The sequence below is a fragment of the Leiobunum rupestre genome, chromosome 6 (genome assembly GCF_980474605.1).
Source record: "Leiobunum rupestre chromosome 6, qqLeiRupe1.1.hap1, whole genome shotgun sequence".
Taxonomy (NCBI): domain Eukaryota; kingdom Metazoa; phylum Arthropoda; class Arachnida; order Opiliones; family Sclerosomatidae; genus Leiobunum; species Leiobunum rupestre.
This window is the reverse complement of record NC_143389.1, coordinates 41,626,553-41,641,554: the sequence shown is the minus strand read 5'-3', so window position 1 is coordinate 41,641,554 and position 15,002 is coordinate 41,626,553. Positions and strand designations below refer to the sequence as shown.

Sequence of the window (15,002 nt, the reverse complement as noted above, 5' to 3'; positions counted from 1 at the left end):
TCCATTAAAGGATTTCCCTTCTAGATGGCGGCACCAGTTCCACGGTAAGAATAATACCGCAAAATTCCAAAAGGCAGAGCTCGCTCGCTCGCTTCAATCCCTTTCAAAGTCCCGAAGCTTATCGAAAGCCTAGTAGGGGAAGGGGAGGATGTCAGGTGCTGGGGGACGAACTCGGCTCGAGAGGGTGGTACGCGACGGGGCTTTAGCCGGGACACTTTCATTCAAGAGGCAATCCCGCTCGGCGTCGGGAACATTTGGGGAACAGAAACAGTTCGGCCTTCCAGGAGGGCCTAGCAAACTTTGTTTTTATCTTCCGTTCGCGTAAACAGGGGGATTAATTTTATAAACAAAACGCGACGGCGTCCTGGTTTTCTAGAAAATAATCAGCGAGTTTCGGAGAAGGCGAAAAGACGCGAAAAACAGAACGGATTTATTTTCATTCGGGCAATCGTACGATTTCGAGAATGGATAAATATCAAAAGGCGAAGTTATTATCGACCGAGAAAAGGTTTCAACGAGTCGACTCGCTTTCTGACTTTCGAAGGATAAAGTGTCTACTCAACTTCCAACAACTTTTCAAACTTTTATCGCGGTAATTTCCAACGTATACGCTACCTAAAAGTGTTCGCAAAACGGAGAAAAATATGTCATTCCTTCTAACAACATCGCCGCGATTTCGAGGAGGATTTAGTTATTAAAATCGTTTCTTCTTTGTCGCCACAGGTAAATCACCTTTGTTTTATTCTTAAAAGAAACGTGACTTTGATATTTCAAAGTTCTAGGCTTATTCTTTGTACGTTTTTAAGAAGATTGAGATAACAATTATCAGAAAACGTATGGTACCTTTGGACAAGATAACGCGAATTGCTTAAATAGACAGAAACTATAAATGACGCGTAACTTAGAGTAAGGACCTTAGAAGCTGATTGAACAGATTTAGGTGAACAACTTTATAACCGTTTTGATTTAAACATTTCTTCACTCGAAAGTTCTGAATTTAAAATCCTAGATTAAGAACTATGTCGTTAAAAATTAAAAATTACTGTTGTTATAATTCACTTTTGTGGAAGCTCAACAACATCAATGGCGTGATGAATCATTTATTCTGATTTAGATTTCAGGGGTGGCGGAATAGGGGGTACAGGGGTACATTGTACCCTTCTAGATTGCTGGCGTGGGCACAATCAGTGTATTTGTAACCACCCAAATTCGCCGTACAAACATTTCATAAATATTATCACATTTTGGTCTATAATTTAAAAAACCCTCAGAAATAATAATTACATTAATACATAAGATAATATATTCATATAATTATATAAATTAAGAAAGTGATTTAATTAAATACTGAATTAGACTTGCTAAATATTTCTAAACACCGCTCTATTGTCGTGAAAATCACTAGCAAATATGTCATAATAATACATAATTTCCCACCAAATATTTTTCTTCCGCAACCACTGATAGATTTAACTTTGAATATGAACAAATAATAAAATACATTTTATTCGTTCGAGTTTTAAAAACTAGGAAAGTTTTCGAGAAAAGTGAAAAAAATCACAATTTTGGCGCTTTCAATCCTATTTTCATCTCAAAAATGATAAACAACAAAATTTGCAAATTTTAGTTAGCTTAAATAGCCACGATTCATGATGGAAGAGGGGAACAGCGTTAGGGGGCTCTGTATTTCATGTCCAGAACCTAATTACGAAGGGAACGAGAGATAACTTGAACTTAAACTTATAGAACTAAATAATAAAGTAACGAGGCGCAGCTTTCCGTTAGAGCACGCACGCCACATCGCGAGCGTTCGCGCCTTTTAAAAACCACGCCGTTTCTCAATCTATATTTATAGCAAACGACTAAAAGTAAATCGCGGGTTCGATTTAAACAGTCGCGTTGCTGAAGCGGAGAAAGCCGGGGCCGCGAGCCTACCCGAAATATAATCAAGCTCCCTCGCGCGATATTGATCAATTGTTTGTAACTTTTGTCAATTTTGCAGACGGGCAAGAAGGAAGAGAAGAGTAATCGAAAGAAGAGGAGATCGAGAAGAGAACGGACGGAATCATCGAGACGCGAGATGAGCGTCTACGGGCCGGCTCTGTCCCTGCTCAACCGGACCATGTTCGGCGGCTTTACGGTCTCCGTCTCCTCCGGTGTCGGTGGGAACGTCACGTCCCCCGATTACGAGGAGTCCATTCAAACGGATATTCTCTCGACGACGGGTACGCTCTTCTCCAACTTGACGACGGGCAACGCTTCCCTCAGCGCGTTATGGATGACCACGGTGCCGGCCGCGTCCACCACGGCCTTCCTCGGACTCGAGGGCGACGCCACGCTAGCCAACCCAGTTGACGCTAGGTTGGCTCCGCCGGGAGTTCGGTTCAACAGCGGCGGCTACTTGAACAATCCCGGAGTGGCCGCGCCCATGGGGATCAGCCTGTACACGCTCAGCCTCTTGACTTTCGTGGGAAACGCCATGGTGCTCCACGCGATTAGGACCGAGCGAAGACTCCAAACGGTACCAGTGCCTTTTCTCACTATTCTTTTCCTCGCTTCTGTTGATTTATGACAGCGTTGCCAGACGTACGATAATTATCGCACAGTGCGATAATTTAATCAAAATTTTTAGAGCGCACTATAATTTTCATGGCGTACGATATCGTACCATTATTTCGATAATTCTGCCTCAACGTATCTATAATGTACGATAATCTTTAGATTTTTTTAAAAACCTACGAACGATTTATATTTTATTATTAATTTATATGACTTTTCTACTTAAAACGAATGATATACATTTTCTGTACGCGTAGTCCAGAGTGTGAGTTTATTACTCCTAGCTATTACCGAATTTTTTTAAACATTTTTAAACATATTAAGTTCAGTTAATAATAATAATAGACATTTTGTTTATTTCCCTGAAATAAAACTCCCGTAGTGTTTTAAAAAATCATCTAAATTCAACGCATTTATGTATGAATTAAAATTTATCGCCAAAAAGAAATGTACGATAATTTTCCAGGAAAATCGATAATTTTTTGGCCTAGATACGATAATTTAAGATTTACGATCTGGCAACGCTGATTTATGACGAAGGGTTTCCTCGGGTACCCTTCTCTCTCCTGGGAGGGTTTCCGGTTCAGATATCGGAGAGGAGACGCGGCTTGCGTCTCGCCGGACGTCGCTGATCTATCGAAAGGGAAATTTTATACCAGCTTCTCATTTCGTTGTTCCGCCAGATCACTGTTTTATCGCGAGGGTTGAGTTGCGCCTATACGGGGATAATCAGAGACGTCGTGAAAAGTGTGCCCGATAATTGCAGTGTAAACAACAAAAAGGTTTAGCTGGTTTAATTAATGATTTTTATCGCTTTAATCGATTATGGATTATACTGGAAACGAATATTGATTGTACAAAAATAGCTCAAATTTAGTTACATTTCTACACGTAATCCGTAATTTATTTATTGTTTGAAAAGCAAAGCAGTCGGAAAATGTATCGACGGCGTAGAGGTCGGGGACCGTTAATCATTATCCATGTTTAAATTGATTTTTTTCGGGAAAAAATTTAAACATAGAAACTTACCGGTTAATATTTCGGAAAATGATTAAAAAACATGTATTATTCGTAAAATTTGAGCTTTTTATCGAAAAAAACGTCGTTTTTCCGATTAATTTTACAAATTTATCAAAACAATTAATCGGGTAATACAGAAATATAAATTACTTGATCAAAACGTTTTACGAATAATTTTGAGAGCTTTACATATTGAATAAAAGTTAAATAATAAATAATAATCAGCTAGGGGACTTTTGAAGCCTTTAATTCAGGTGGCCGGGTTACACTGCGTAGGAGGGTGGTGGCAAGCCCCACATGCCACGCGATCAAGCCAACAGCTCCCTACACTAACTATTACCGTTAACCTCAACAAGTTTTTATGGAAAGGGAAACCCCTTAAACCAGTGGGGAGAGAACTTGCAAACTCAACGCGGAAGGAGTTGTTCCGAGTTTTCACCCAGTGCCACAAGCTGCGATCGAACCCGGCTCCTCTCGCTGCGAGGCGAAAGTGCTAACCACTCCGCCACCGCACTTCCACCTCCGACCTCTATGACGGCGACTCGTTTAACACTACGTCTAGTAAAACTATAAATTAACGAAGCAATTTTAGTTTGAAACCTAGCTAGCTGTCGTACGATAGTTTAAAAACAATAAATTATATTTTTTTTTATCTACGCTCTAAAATAACCGAAGGTCGATTGCTTAAAAAGTTAACGCTTCCGTGACGTCAAGCTAATTTGGCAATGTGGTCATTAGCACGTTGAAGTTGCCTTTAAAAAGTGTAAGCTCTTCGCTTAACCCTCGTCATATCATCCGCGGTTTTCTTCAACACGGTATTTTTTTAACTTTCTTTTGAAAGGGCCGAGTTTTCTTAATAAGAAACAGTCACTCGTCGAGCTATCTCCTCCCGGGAACTCAAATTCTCGAGGGAGAAGATTCCCCCGCGTAAAATGTATCATCGGATAAATTATTTGAAAATAAAGAGAGCCAGAGCGAAGTCGTTGTTTCTTGGCACTAGAAAATAGCGAGTTTCACATCGCTAATAAGAATAAAACGTTTTCCGCCACTGAAATACACACGCTTTCTACAATCCCTTCTTCCTAGAAGATATCTTTCAAATAAGAAGCGCATTTCTCAGTCCAACTCGGACCAAGGACCGAAATTAAGTAGAATATGAAAACAAAGATTAAATAGAATAGAAATTAGATGCACAACTGATATTCATTTGAATAAGTTACTGAAATCACCAGATTTAAAACTTCGAAGTCTTCAAATATTTAAATAATTTAATAAAAATATTATTAAAATGGCTTAAAATTTTATACAATACTAATAATGCGGGAGTATAAATAAATGCATTAATGAAATAACCACATAGTTTTTATTTATTTTTTTAGTGTGAATTAATTGTGGCTTACTAATTCTAGTTTAAACGCGGTTTATAAGCGTCGTCTGCGAAAAGCTTATAAAATATTTTGGTATTTTGTCGCGCAAAATGGTTTTCGAAATGGATCGATTTGGTTTTGCGAGACCACCAACAGAGTGTGGTTGTGTGGTATAACTGATAATAATAATTTCTCAGTCCAACTCGGACCAAGGACCAAAATTAAGTAGAATATAGTTGAATCTACGACGAAAATATTGCGTGCATAGATTTCGTATAAATCGACCCAATTTTAATGCTGAATGTTAAACAGCTTATGATAAAAAATACTTCATTTCGATCTTAGCAGTTTGATAAAGAAGCTTATTGCTAAATTTCATAAAAGACAAATCTATTTTGTTTATACATGTATATTTATTTCTACTTAGGGAGAATGACTTCGTGAAGATGAATTTTGACGTTGATTCCTATCCCTCTCACGCTTAAAGAATGAGATCCTTCCCTTTAAATAAATTAAATCAGGTGGGTTTCCCTGAAACTGACTTGTCTTCCGACGGTGACATTTTTCCTCTCCCCTCTCGTACCAACGGTAAATTAGACGTCTAAAATTGCTTCCATTTTGTAGAAATCTAGCGTTAGTTGTCGCGTCAAAACCAAACCAGTAAAAATAGATTTTGAGCCAATAATAATAATAAGTACAAAATATATCTAGAAATCTATTTGGTGTAGGCAAAAGGAAATGAAGTTATCAGACTGCTATACTCACCATGTTGGAGGCGTTTTCCTTATGAAGTTACATTTTGACCTCGAAAAAGTTTTTGTTTTCACGAAACCATTTTTTATACATAGAAATAGCTATACCCACAATTTCCAAGTGAAATTTATCGCGACAAAAGACGGGGTTGGAAATTAGCTTTTATTTGACTCGATTTTCTCATCATTTTCATAAGGAAAACGCCCTCCGATTCTGAGCGCTATTTAAATAACTTTGGTTCATTTACTTCTGGTGTAGGCAAATATCTAGGTAAAATGATAGAGTCCAAATTCCAAATAAAGAATGTATTTATTTATTAATCAATGAAGGCCTGCCAAGCCGATAAGCCGACTTATGCGCAAACTCACGGGTACATATTAGGCAGTTACAGTACAAAATAATAATAAAATAAAGACAAAATTCAGAATATAATACAGAGAAGATGGTAAAAATACATAAAATAAGAAATTACAAAGTGGTTTGCGGGTGGACACTTAAGGCGGAACGAAATTTAGCGTAGTTAGTAATTGGGACAGCACCCCACACAAGGAGAACGCAACCCGTCAAAAGTCGTGCATTTTCTTGTGTACAGTTTTCATTGGTTAAATGCTTAAGCGCCTGCTGCCGTCGGAAGGGGAAATTACTAAAATTGTCGTCCCCCCGCCCGTTAAACGTTCAGCGTAAAGGCTCGTCCAATGAAATTTGTACACAACACTGCGTTTAAAGGCTAGCTACGTTCTCCTTGTGTTTGTTGCTTCTAGATTCCAGTCCCTAATAACGGAGTGGGGTAAAACATTTAGCCGTCGAGTGGTTCTCGCACGGGGTTTGACTAGCTTGAGGGAATGACCCCTGGTTCGATAACCTGTGTCGAGGGAAAAGTAGCCAGAAAAGCCCAGAGCCAAGTTATTGTGGATAAATTTGTGTAGAAGGCATAGGTTGTTGAGTTTGTGACGAGTCATAACAGGTTGGATTTTAAGAGCCTGTGCGCGAGACTTTGTTGGCCAATTTAGTAATTTGGTTCTGGGCTTTTTGGAGCGATTTTTGGTCAGTCTCCAAGTAAGGAGACCAAACTGGAGAACAATAGTCAAAAATGGGAAGTACTAAGGGAATTGCAGAGAGATTTGACCAGTTGAGGCGAGCGGAAATACAAATTATTCACTTTACGCGGAGAAATAGTTCCTGGAAATTCCTGGAATTCCCGTAAATTGCAAGCGTATGTTTAGAGTTTCGAAATGTTTCGGAGATGTCGCGTTTTCATTATTATTTTGGGTTAATCAGATACCTTATGTAATTAGACCATAAATATGGTCTAACAAGATTTTTCTTAAGTTGTTACGAACCTCTATCGGATTTTTTTCCGTCAAGCGACATACGCTAAAAATAAAATCTACAATCGATTAATTTCTAAAAATACTATTCAAATTATAAAGAATTCATTCCATCTAAAAGATTTGTAATAATTTTATAATTTAAAGTAATTTAAATAGGTAAAATTATTAGAGTCAATAAAGTTCGTCTCGACCAAATAGAACTATTTTGGCAATAAATAATAACTGTTGTAGTTTTACTCGGAAGGTTTTGAAAGTTTCAAAATATTTTTTAACGAGATGTAGACAACAATTTGGTTTCAATCTGTGCATTTCCGGTGATATCGTGTAAATTCTAAGTAATGGTTAAAGCAATAACTCCCGTAGTTTATCATCTAAACTAACCTCGCCCGGCATACTGGTTTATTCATAATTATTTTACGAGAAAAACATTACGTCAACCATTCGTACCACACTTTGTAAGAAATAATATTTATTCTTTGGCTATAACGTTTCGCCATTTCTTAAAAGTAGCTTGATTCAGCCGTATTGGCACATCAATTACAATTACGATTATTCCGATAAGAACCAGTTGAGTGCCAGGATTAGAAGTCGACAGGACGTTCTGGTACTGTTTTTTTTATCTCCGATATAAAGGGAATGTCGTGCAAATAAGTCTGCCACGGATCCGGCCACTCGACGCTAATCTCAGCCTGCAATCCTTCCTGATTTCATCGATTCGCGAAGGGCCCGTGATGTTATCGTACAAATTACGCGATAAAAATCTACAAATAAGGGGATGGTGACCTTACACCACACGCGTTCGGTTCCAATTTATATTCTTTGGATAATTGAGAAGTCCCCGTACATCTATCGTTTATGCTGTATGGAAATTGTGGTATTTAAAAGCGTACGTTATCAGTTATACCACACAACCACGCTCTGTTGGTGGTCCCCTTACAAAAATATATGACTGTAAATTATCTGAATATATGCTGTATCTTGGATGGATGGCAGGAAATGGGCTATAATAAGGCTGAACTGGCCTGCAGGACAATTCAACGAAATTTTATTTAAAAAGCCGTTACTGTAATTTGGCTGCAGTGGCTTCAATTTCTGTTTATAGGCTGGACTTTGATTGTAAAAGCAGCCAACTGTCTGTAGGGAATTTGTTTATATCTGAAAGGAAGCTGTAAAAGTTGCTATAAAGCAACCGTGACATAATTGCTGTAATTTTAATGTATTTTGACTACAATTGTAGCCTACGCGACTGATTGCTGTTATATAGCTGTAAAAACATCACAAAACAGAAATTTGGTATGACTGCATTTTGGCTGTAATTTAGCAAGCTGAATCTTTAGACCAAATACATCCATATTACAGTTTTCCAAATCTGCTGGAATATATCTGCGCGATAGCCCATTTACAGCCATGAAATTTTTGTAAGTGATCTCGCAAAACCAAATCGATCCATTTCGAAAACCATTTTGCGCCGCAAAATACCAAAATATTTTATAAGCTTTTCAGACGACGCTTATAAAACCGCGTTTAGACTAGAATTAGTAAGCCACAATTAATTCACACTAAAAAATAAATAAATAAAAACTTTGGTTTATTCATTAATGCATTTATTTATACTCCCGCATTATTAGTATTGTATAAAATTTTAAGCCGTTTTAATAATAATTTTATTAAATTATTTAAATATTTGAAGACTTCGAAGTTTTAAATCTGGTGATTTCAGTAATCTATTCAAATGAATAACAGATGTGCATCTAATTTCTATTCTATTTAATCTTTGTTTTCATATTTTTATAAACGTCTAATTTCGCCATTTGATATTAAATAATTAAATTTTTCAATGGAAACAAATAGTTGGCATTCCTCGAACAAAAAAAAAAGCCTGCTAGAACCAAACACGTAGAAGCAGGGCCAACTTTGATCACGCGCTGTTCGCGCTACAGCGGCCAACACATTCGTCGAAATTCCGCGAGCAAGGATTTTCCCCCTATAAACTGTACTATAACGTGTAGGAGTTCAGCGCCACGCTCGGTTTTTATATTGGCTTCAATGTAAAAACTATTCTAAAAATAATAATCCGCTAGGGGCGCTCACGTCATACACATCTTTTGCTCATAGGTTAACGCAGAAACGTCAACGAATGAGATGGCCGCTGTACCGCGAGAGATCAAAGTTGGCCGTGGTAGAAGTAAAGGCTCACCCGTAAACGTATTTTTAAGATCAGCAATAAGAAACGCATTCCTTTTTCTTAGGATTTCAAAATTGCTTTAAAAGCCACTTTATTGAATTTAAACAACTCCGTGTGTTGCAAAAACCACAGTTAAAATCAACCAATACCAAGAATCCATTACCGTAAATACGGGAACTAACATTGTAAGTTTAGCTTTGGCTTTTCAACTTTATTTTCTGTTAAGAAAATAAATTTAATTTTTAAACTTTCTATACTTCCATAAAAGTCCAGATTTTGAGGAAAAAAGGGCCCAAATTTGTCTGGCCTCTTCACTGAACAGAAATTTAAAAGCCCTAGAAATGGCAATAGCGTTTTAGTAATTCAAATATTTAAACGCGTTCCGATCGGTGTAAGCGAACGTCTTACATTTTTAATACAATACTCACTTAATGCATTTGATAGAAAGCCGAAAGCTCAGGGTGCCGACTTATCGAATATGCAAGTGTAGAAGTCGGGGAAGGTTAACTTTTATTCAACATTTTTCGTCAAACGTTTTGATCAAGTAATTTATATTTCTGTATTATCCGATTAATTTTTTGATAAATTAATCGATAAAAAGCTAAAATTTTACGAATAATACATGTTATTTAATCATATTCCGAAATATTAACCGGTAAATTTCTATGTTTACTATTTTTCCCCGAATAAAATCAATTTAAACATGGATAATGATTAACCGTCCCCGACCTCTATGCTAGTGGACAAAGTTCTGGAAACTTTGTCAGCGGATTGTTGATGAGGGGCTCCATTTATCCTACAGCCTATTCGCCTATCGGCCATTGGATTACAATGGCTCTACATTCCAGATATCGGAAACAGTTGTCGCTATTTAAATCTTTTAAAGCCCCTCCATACCTCCAGTCGGCTATTATGAAGAATGGACACACTCTATTTATATAATGGATTGTATCATGTTCAATAGCGAAGACGCGCTATGGCTCGGTGCTCTTAGATTACGAAGGCGATTCCCAGTTTAGTTGGTATATTAAAAGGGACGCGATAAATTTAAACTTTTCGCTTTGACGCGAATAAAGGCTTCCTTTGGGCGATTGGGGAGAGTTTCCAGACAGACCAATTGATAGGAATATTTACCCGAGTGTGAACAATTCTTAATACTCATTAACTGCTTCAATGGGACTTTGCAAAGTGGGCGGAAAATTTCGACGGTTTCCATTCGCTTCAGCCCTTTCAGCAAGCACAAGGTGGAAGCCTCAGCCGTGGTCCAGCCTCGGTACTTCTCCTAGTACACCAGAGTGCTGCGGGTGGAACACTTCCACAGGCGCTGGTAGGCCAAAAATAGACCAATGGGAGAATTGGAAGCCTCAGCTTTGGTCCAGCCTCGGTACTTTTCCTAGTCTAAAAATAGACCAATGGGAGAATTAGAAGCGCATCTTCCAAGTGCTTTTTCGGGCGATTGGCTAAAGATGCGCTTCTAGTTATCCCGTTGGTCTATTATTGGAAAACCAGCGCCTGTAGAAGTGTTCGACCCGCAGCACTCCGGCGTACTAGGAGAAGTACGGCTGGACCAAAGCTGAGGCTTCCACCCTGTATTTACAAGTCGGCCGTACCTAAAACGAAAACGACCGTAGTCGAAACTGGAGTCGTTATGAAATGGTCGCTGCCCCGTGAGATTTGGCCCACCTTTTCCAGCTGGTCAGTCTACTTTCACTTATCCGATTGTGAGCTGTCCAGTTCAACATTAACGAACTTTACCTTATAATGTTGAATTTCCGTTTCTGTTTCGAATCGAAATCATTCACTGACAATTCGCGCTTAAGTAAAGTTTTCAAAATACTTGATTTCGTAATGTAGGCGCTTCAGTAAAATCAATTCAGGAATTCGCTAAGTATTAATACATAGGGCAAGCTACTCTTAAAAGGAGACTACCCGAGGTGTTACACACCGATTTTGTTCAAACTCGGGGGATTTGTAGACCTTCATGTAACTTGAAAAATCCTAAAGGGATTTTATTCAATGGGCAACGGTTTTGCCATGGCACGAAAAATGTTTTTGACAACATAAAATAACATGGGATTTTGACCGATTTCCCTGTGAAAAAAATTTAAAAAATTGATAAAAATGTGACAAATTTTGATTTTTTTCGACAATTTTTATAATTTTTTTTGTATAATTTTGGTATTTTATTTTTTTTTCAATTTTGTAAAATGTTTCACAGGGGGAGGGACCCTTGGAATCGGTCAAAATCCCATGTTATTTTCAATGGGAAAGTTACATGAAGGTCTACCAATGCCCCGAGTTTGAACAAAATCGGTTGGTAACACTTCGGGTAGTCTCCTTGTTAGTGTGGTGCTTGCCGTTGCGGCTTAAAGCGGTGCCCGAAATAAGGGCTGGTTATCAAAAGGGCAAAAACGATTAAGCATATGTAACATTATTACTCATAAGTATGCCACTGTATCTTTATTCCATTCAATAATCTTCACTAACGGTTTGTTTCACCACGAACCAGTAAAAAGATTTTAACCTTTTTATTCATCCTAGTAATTTTGGGAGTCACACTATTGGCTACTAACATATGTATTTAAGCCAATGGAAAACCTCTAAATTGAGAAGGAATTTTTGGTGTCGGAATTTTAGTCAGCCCAATGTAGCTTTATTAAAATTCATAAACTCGCTCGGTTTGTGCGGATCAAGTTAAATAATGAGTAGTTTAGAAAAATTAAAGGTTGGGGGAAATGACCAATACGGTTCAGTGATCGCTTTCCGAAAATGGAACAAGTCGTCGAAGTGGGATATTCCACCAGCGTTATTAAAACCCATATCAAGCCTAGAAGAGTTAGGCCTAGGCTCAAAAGAATCTGCAAAGACTCCAACCTTGTAGATGCCCCGGAAAAGTTCAACCTGAATTTCAACTATTTTTTCCAATAAACCTGCTTCTTTTATTTGACTATGCAATATCTGTGAAACAAACCGTTAGTGAAGAAATATAGCTAGTGGCATACTTATGAATAATTATGTTACATATGGATTAAGTCTATAACGAAAATGTTTGACGTCGACGTTCGCGGTTGTGTGTTTTTCGTCTTTTTGAAAAATTAAAACTACAGCCTCAAAGAACAAATTACGTTCAGAAAGTGAACTTTGAACTTGATTTGATTTGGATTGAATCGTAGTTGATTTTTTTTAGTTAACCCCACTTGATTACGGAGGAGGTGGGTTGCTAGTTCAAGAGATAGGGCCCAATTTTTAGAAAGCCCATTTTTGTAATTCAAGTGGTAGGTGACAATCATAACATTATTTTGTGTTAGGTGTCAATTAAGGGGTGCAAATCGTACCTTGATGCGTCAAGTGGTACGCCACACCTCTGTTCTGAAGACACTGATTTCTTTTTAATGAAGTAATAAAAACCTTGTACCCATTTCAGTTAAGTTATCTTACTTCCTGATTTCAAAATCTTGATGATATCAAAAATTGAATCTTATTATACGTTTCTCTTACTTTGTCCGCGGTAAATCTTAACAAGAAAGTATTTGTCGGAATTTCACCACGTTTCTTTTTCTTTCATATCTTTCGTGGCTTGTCGCGATATAAACTCGAGTAGCGCTCGTTTCAACAATTTACCTAGAAAACATTTTTTTTGTACGTTGTACCTGGGGGTTAAATCTGACAGATGAGTAACGCGAGAGTGCAAAAACGCGAGCGAGTTTCGCAAATTCGCACACTTTTTGAGCAATTACTGGTGAAATAAATGTAAAGCCAAGCTACCAACTAATCTCGGGGAGTAGTTCTATAGTACTTTTAATCAGTAAATTCGGACGATAAAAACAATCTCTCTTAAAGGTTAAGCACGAAAAGATCTACCTTTTTTTTGAGAGTCACACGGTATGGTGTCGGCTAGAGCCTTAGACACCAACGAAAAGATCTACCTTTTTTTGAGAGTCACACGGTATGGTGTCGGCTAGAGCCTTAGACACCAACGAAAAGATCTACCTTTTTTTTGAGAGTCACACGGTATGGTGTCGGCTAGAGCCTTAGACACCAACGAAAAGATCTACCTTTGATTGCTCGAAAAATATTAGCAGACGGGCGGATAACGGAAAACAAAGTTTTTGATTCCGGGCGAAGTTAAAAGGCGGCAGAGATCCATTCAAAACATAATCAGGGTGGATTAAGCAAAAGTAGGAGTTCCATTTGCGCCCTTTGCCTGACCGACTGGGATGAAAGGGGGCTTAATAACTCGAGCTAATTTAGCGGGAAAGGCCAATGGCAAAGGGATTTCAGACCGCATTTAAAAGGATTTGTTCGCAGCCTGCAGATGTTATTTTCTTTCTCAGAAATCGAGATTGGCGCGTTTTCCGGATGAGAGAGATAGAGAGAGAAGTAATGGTTCAACGCTGGTGGAGGATTTAGCTCTCTGGTAATGGGAAACGTAGCCCTCGATGCTACAACCGCATTAAGCTCCAAAATATATAGCAATTATCGGGTGATAATGTAATTTCAGCGCTGTTGGCTGTCTATTCGATTAAGACCGCCGTCTGCGCTATACCTATATACAGTTACTTTGAAAAGTTGATATTATTCTCTGGTGAAACGTCTTCGTTGCCTTCCAGCGGTGGTTTCACTCTCGGCTCATTTATTGAGATATAACCATATGTTCAGGATCACGCGGATTGCGTTAACAATCCAAAGCATACCGGTTTGTTTCGAACCCTGAGGGATGAAGGGGCGGAGGAAGTTCCTTGTCTAGTTTTGGGTGTACTACAGCTACTCGACCCCCTCTGAAACTAAACACTGTCTGACTCCACCCCTCTTCGTTACGCCCCCTTAACAACATTTTGTAGTTAGGAAATAGGTCAGTTAGTTGATGGGACAAGAGTGTTGGGCGACATAGTTGCCCCCTGGCTACGTCCCTGGTTGGAATAATGAAGATGTTGGAATAAGGAAGAGGCGTTGGAATAAGAAACATGAGTTGGAATAAATAAGACGTGTAGGAATAAGGAAGACGTGTATGAATAAGGAAGACCTGTTGGAATAGTGTGGACCTGTTGGAATAAGGAAGACCCGTTGGAATGAGGAAGAAATGTTGGAATAAAGAAGACATGTTGGAATAATGAAGGAAGACATGTTGGAATAATGAAGGAAGACATGTTGGAATAAGGGAGAAATGTTGAAATAAGGAAAACCTGTTGGAATAAGGAAGATCTGTAGGAATAAGGAAGATCGATTGGAATAAGAAAGACCTGTTGGAATAATAATGGAATCCATGTTGGATTAATGAAGACCTGTTGGAATAAGGAAGACTGCACATGTTGGAATAATAAAGGACTACATATTGGAATAAGGAAGACCTGTTGGAATAAGGAAGACCTGTTGGAATAAAGAAGGAATACACATTGGAACTGCTCCTTCTGCGTTGAGTTTGCAAGTTCTCTCCCCACTGGTTCAAGGGGTTTCCCCCGAGTTCTTCGGTTTCCCCTTCCATAAAAACTTAAAGAGGTTAACGGTAATAGTTAGTGTAGGGAGCTGTTAGCTCGCGTGGCATGAAGGGCTTGCCCTCCTACGCATTGTAACCCGGCCACCTGTTTAAAGGCATAATAAATCGCTAGATGACTTGGTGCCTTGGGTATTAGCCTAGCTGATTATTATTATTATTATTATTATTATTATTATTATTTTTATTATTAATAAGGAAGACTGCACATGTTGGAATAAAGAAGACCTGTTGGAATGAGGAAGACCGATTGTAACGAGAGGAAGACCTGTTGGAACAAGGAAGACCTGTTAGAG

General features: G+C 38.3%; 1 protein-coding gene across 1 annotated transcript in view; it reads left to right on the top strand.

The window, feature by feature from the left end:
- Nucleotides 1–231: 231 nt before the first annotated feature.
- Nucleotides 232–15,002, top strand: part of LOC149940986 (histamine H1 receptor-like) — a 58,977-nt gene continuing 44,206 nt past the window's right edge. The window contains exons 1-2 of the mRNA XM_090177881.1: nucleotides 232–723; nucleotides 2,003–2,521. Coding sequence (XP_090034007.1) covers nucleotides 2,081–2,521 — 441 coding nt within the window. The 5' untranslated portion in view covers nucleotides 232–723; nucleotides 2,003–2,080. The remainder of the gene's footprint in view (nucleotides 724–2,002; nucleotides 2,522–15,002) is intronic.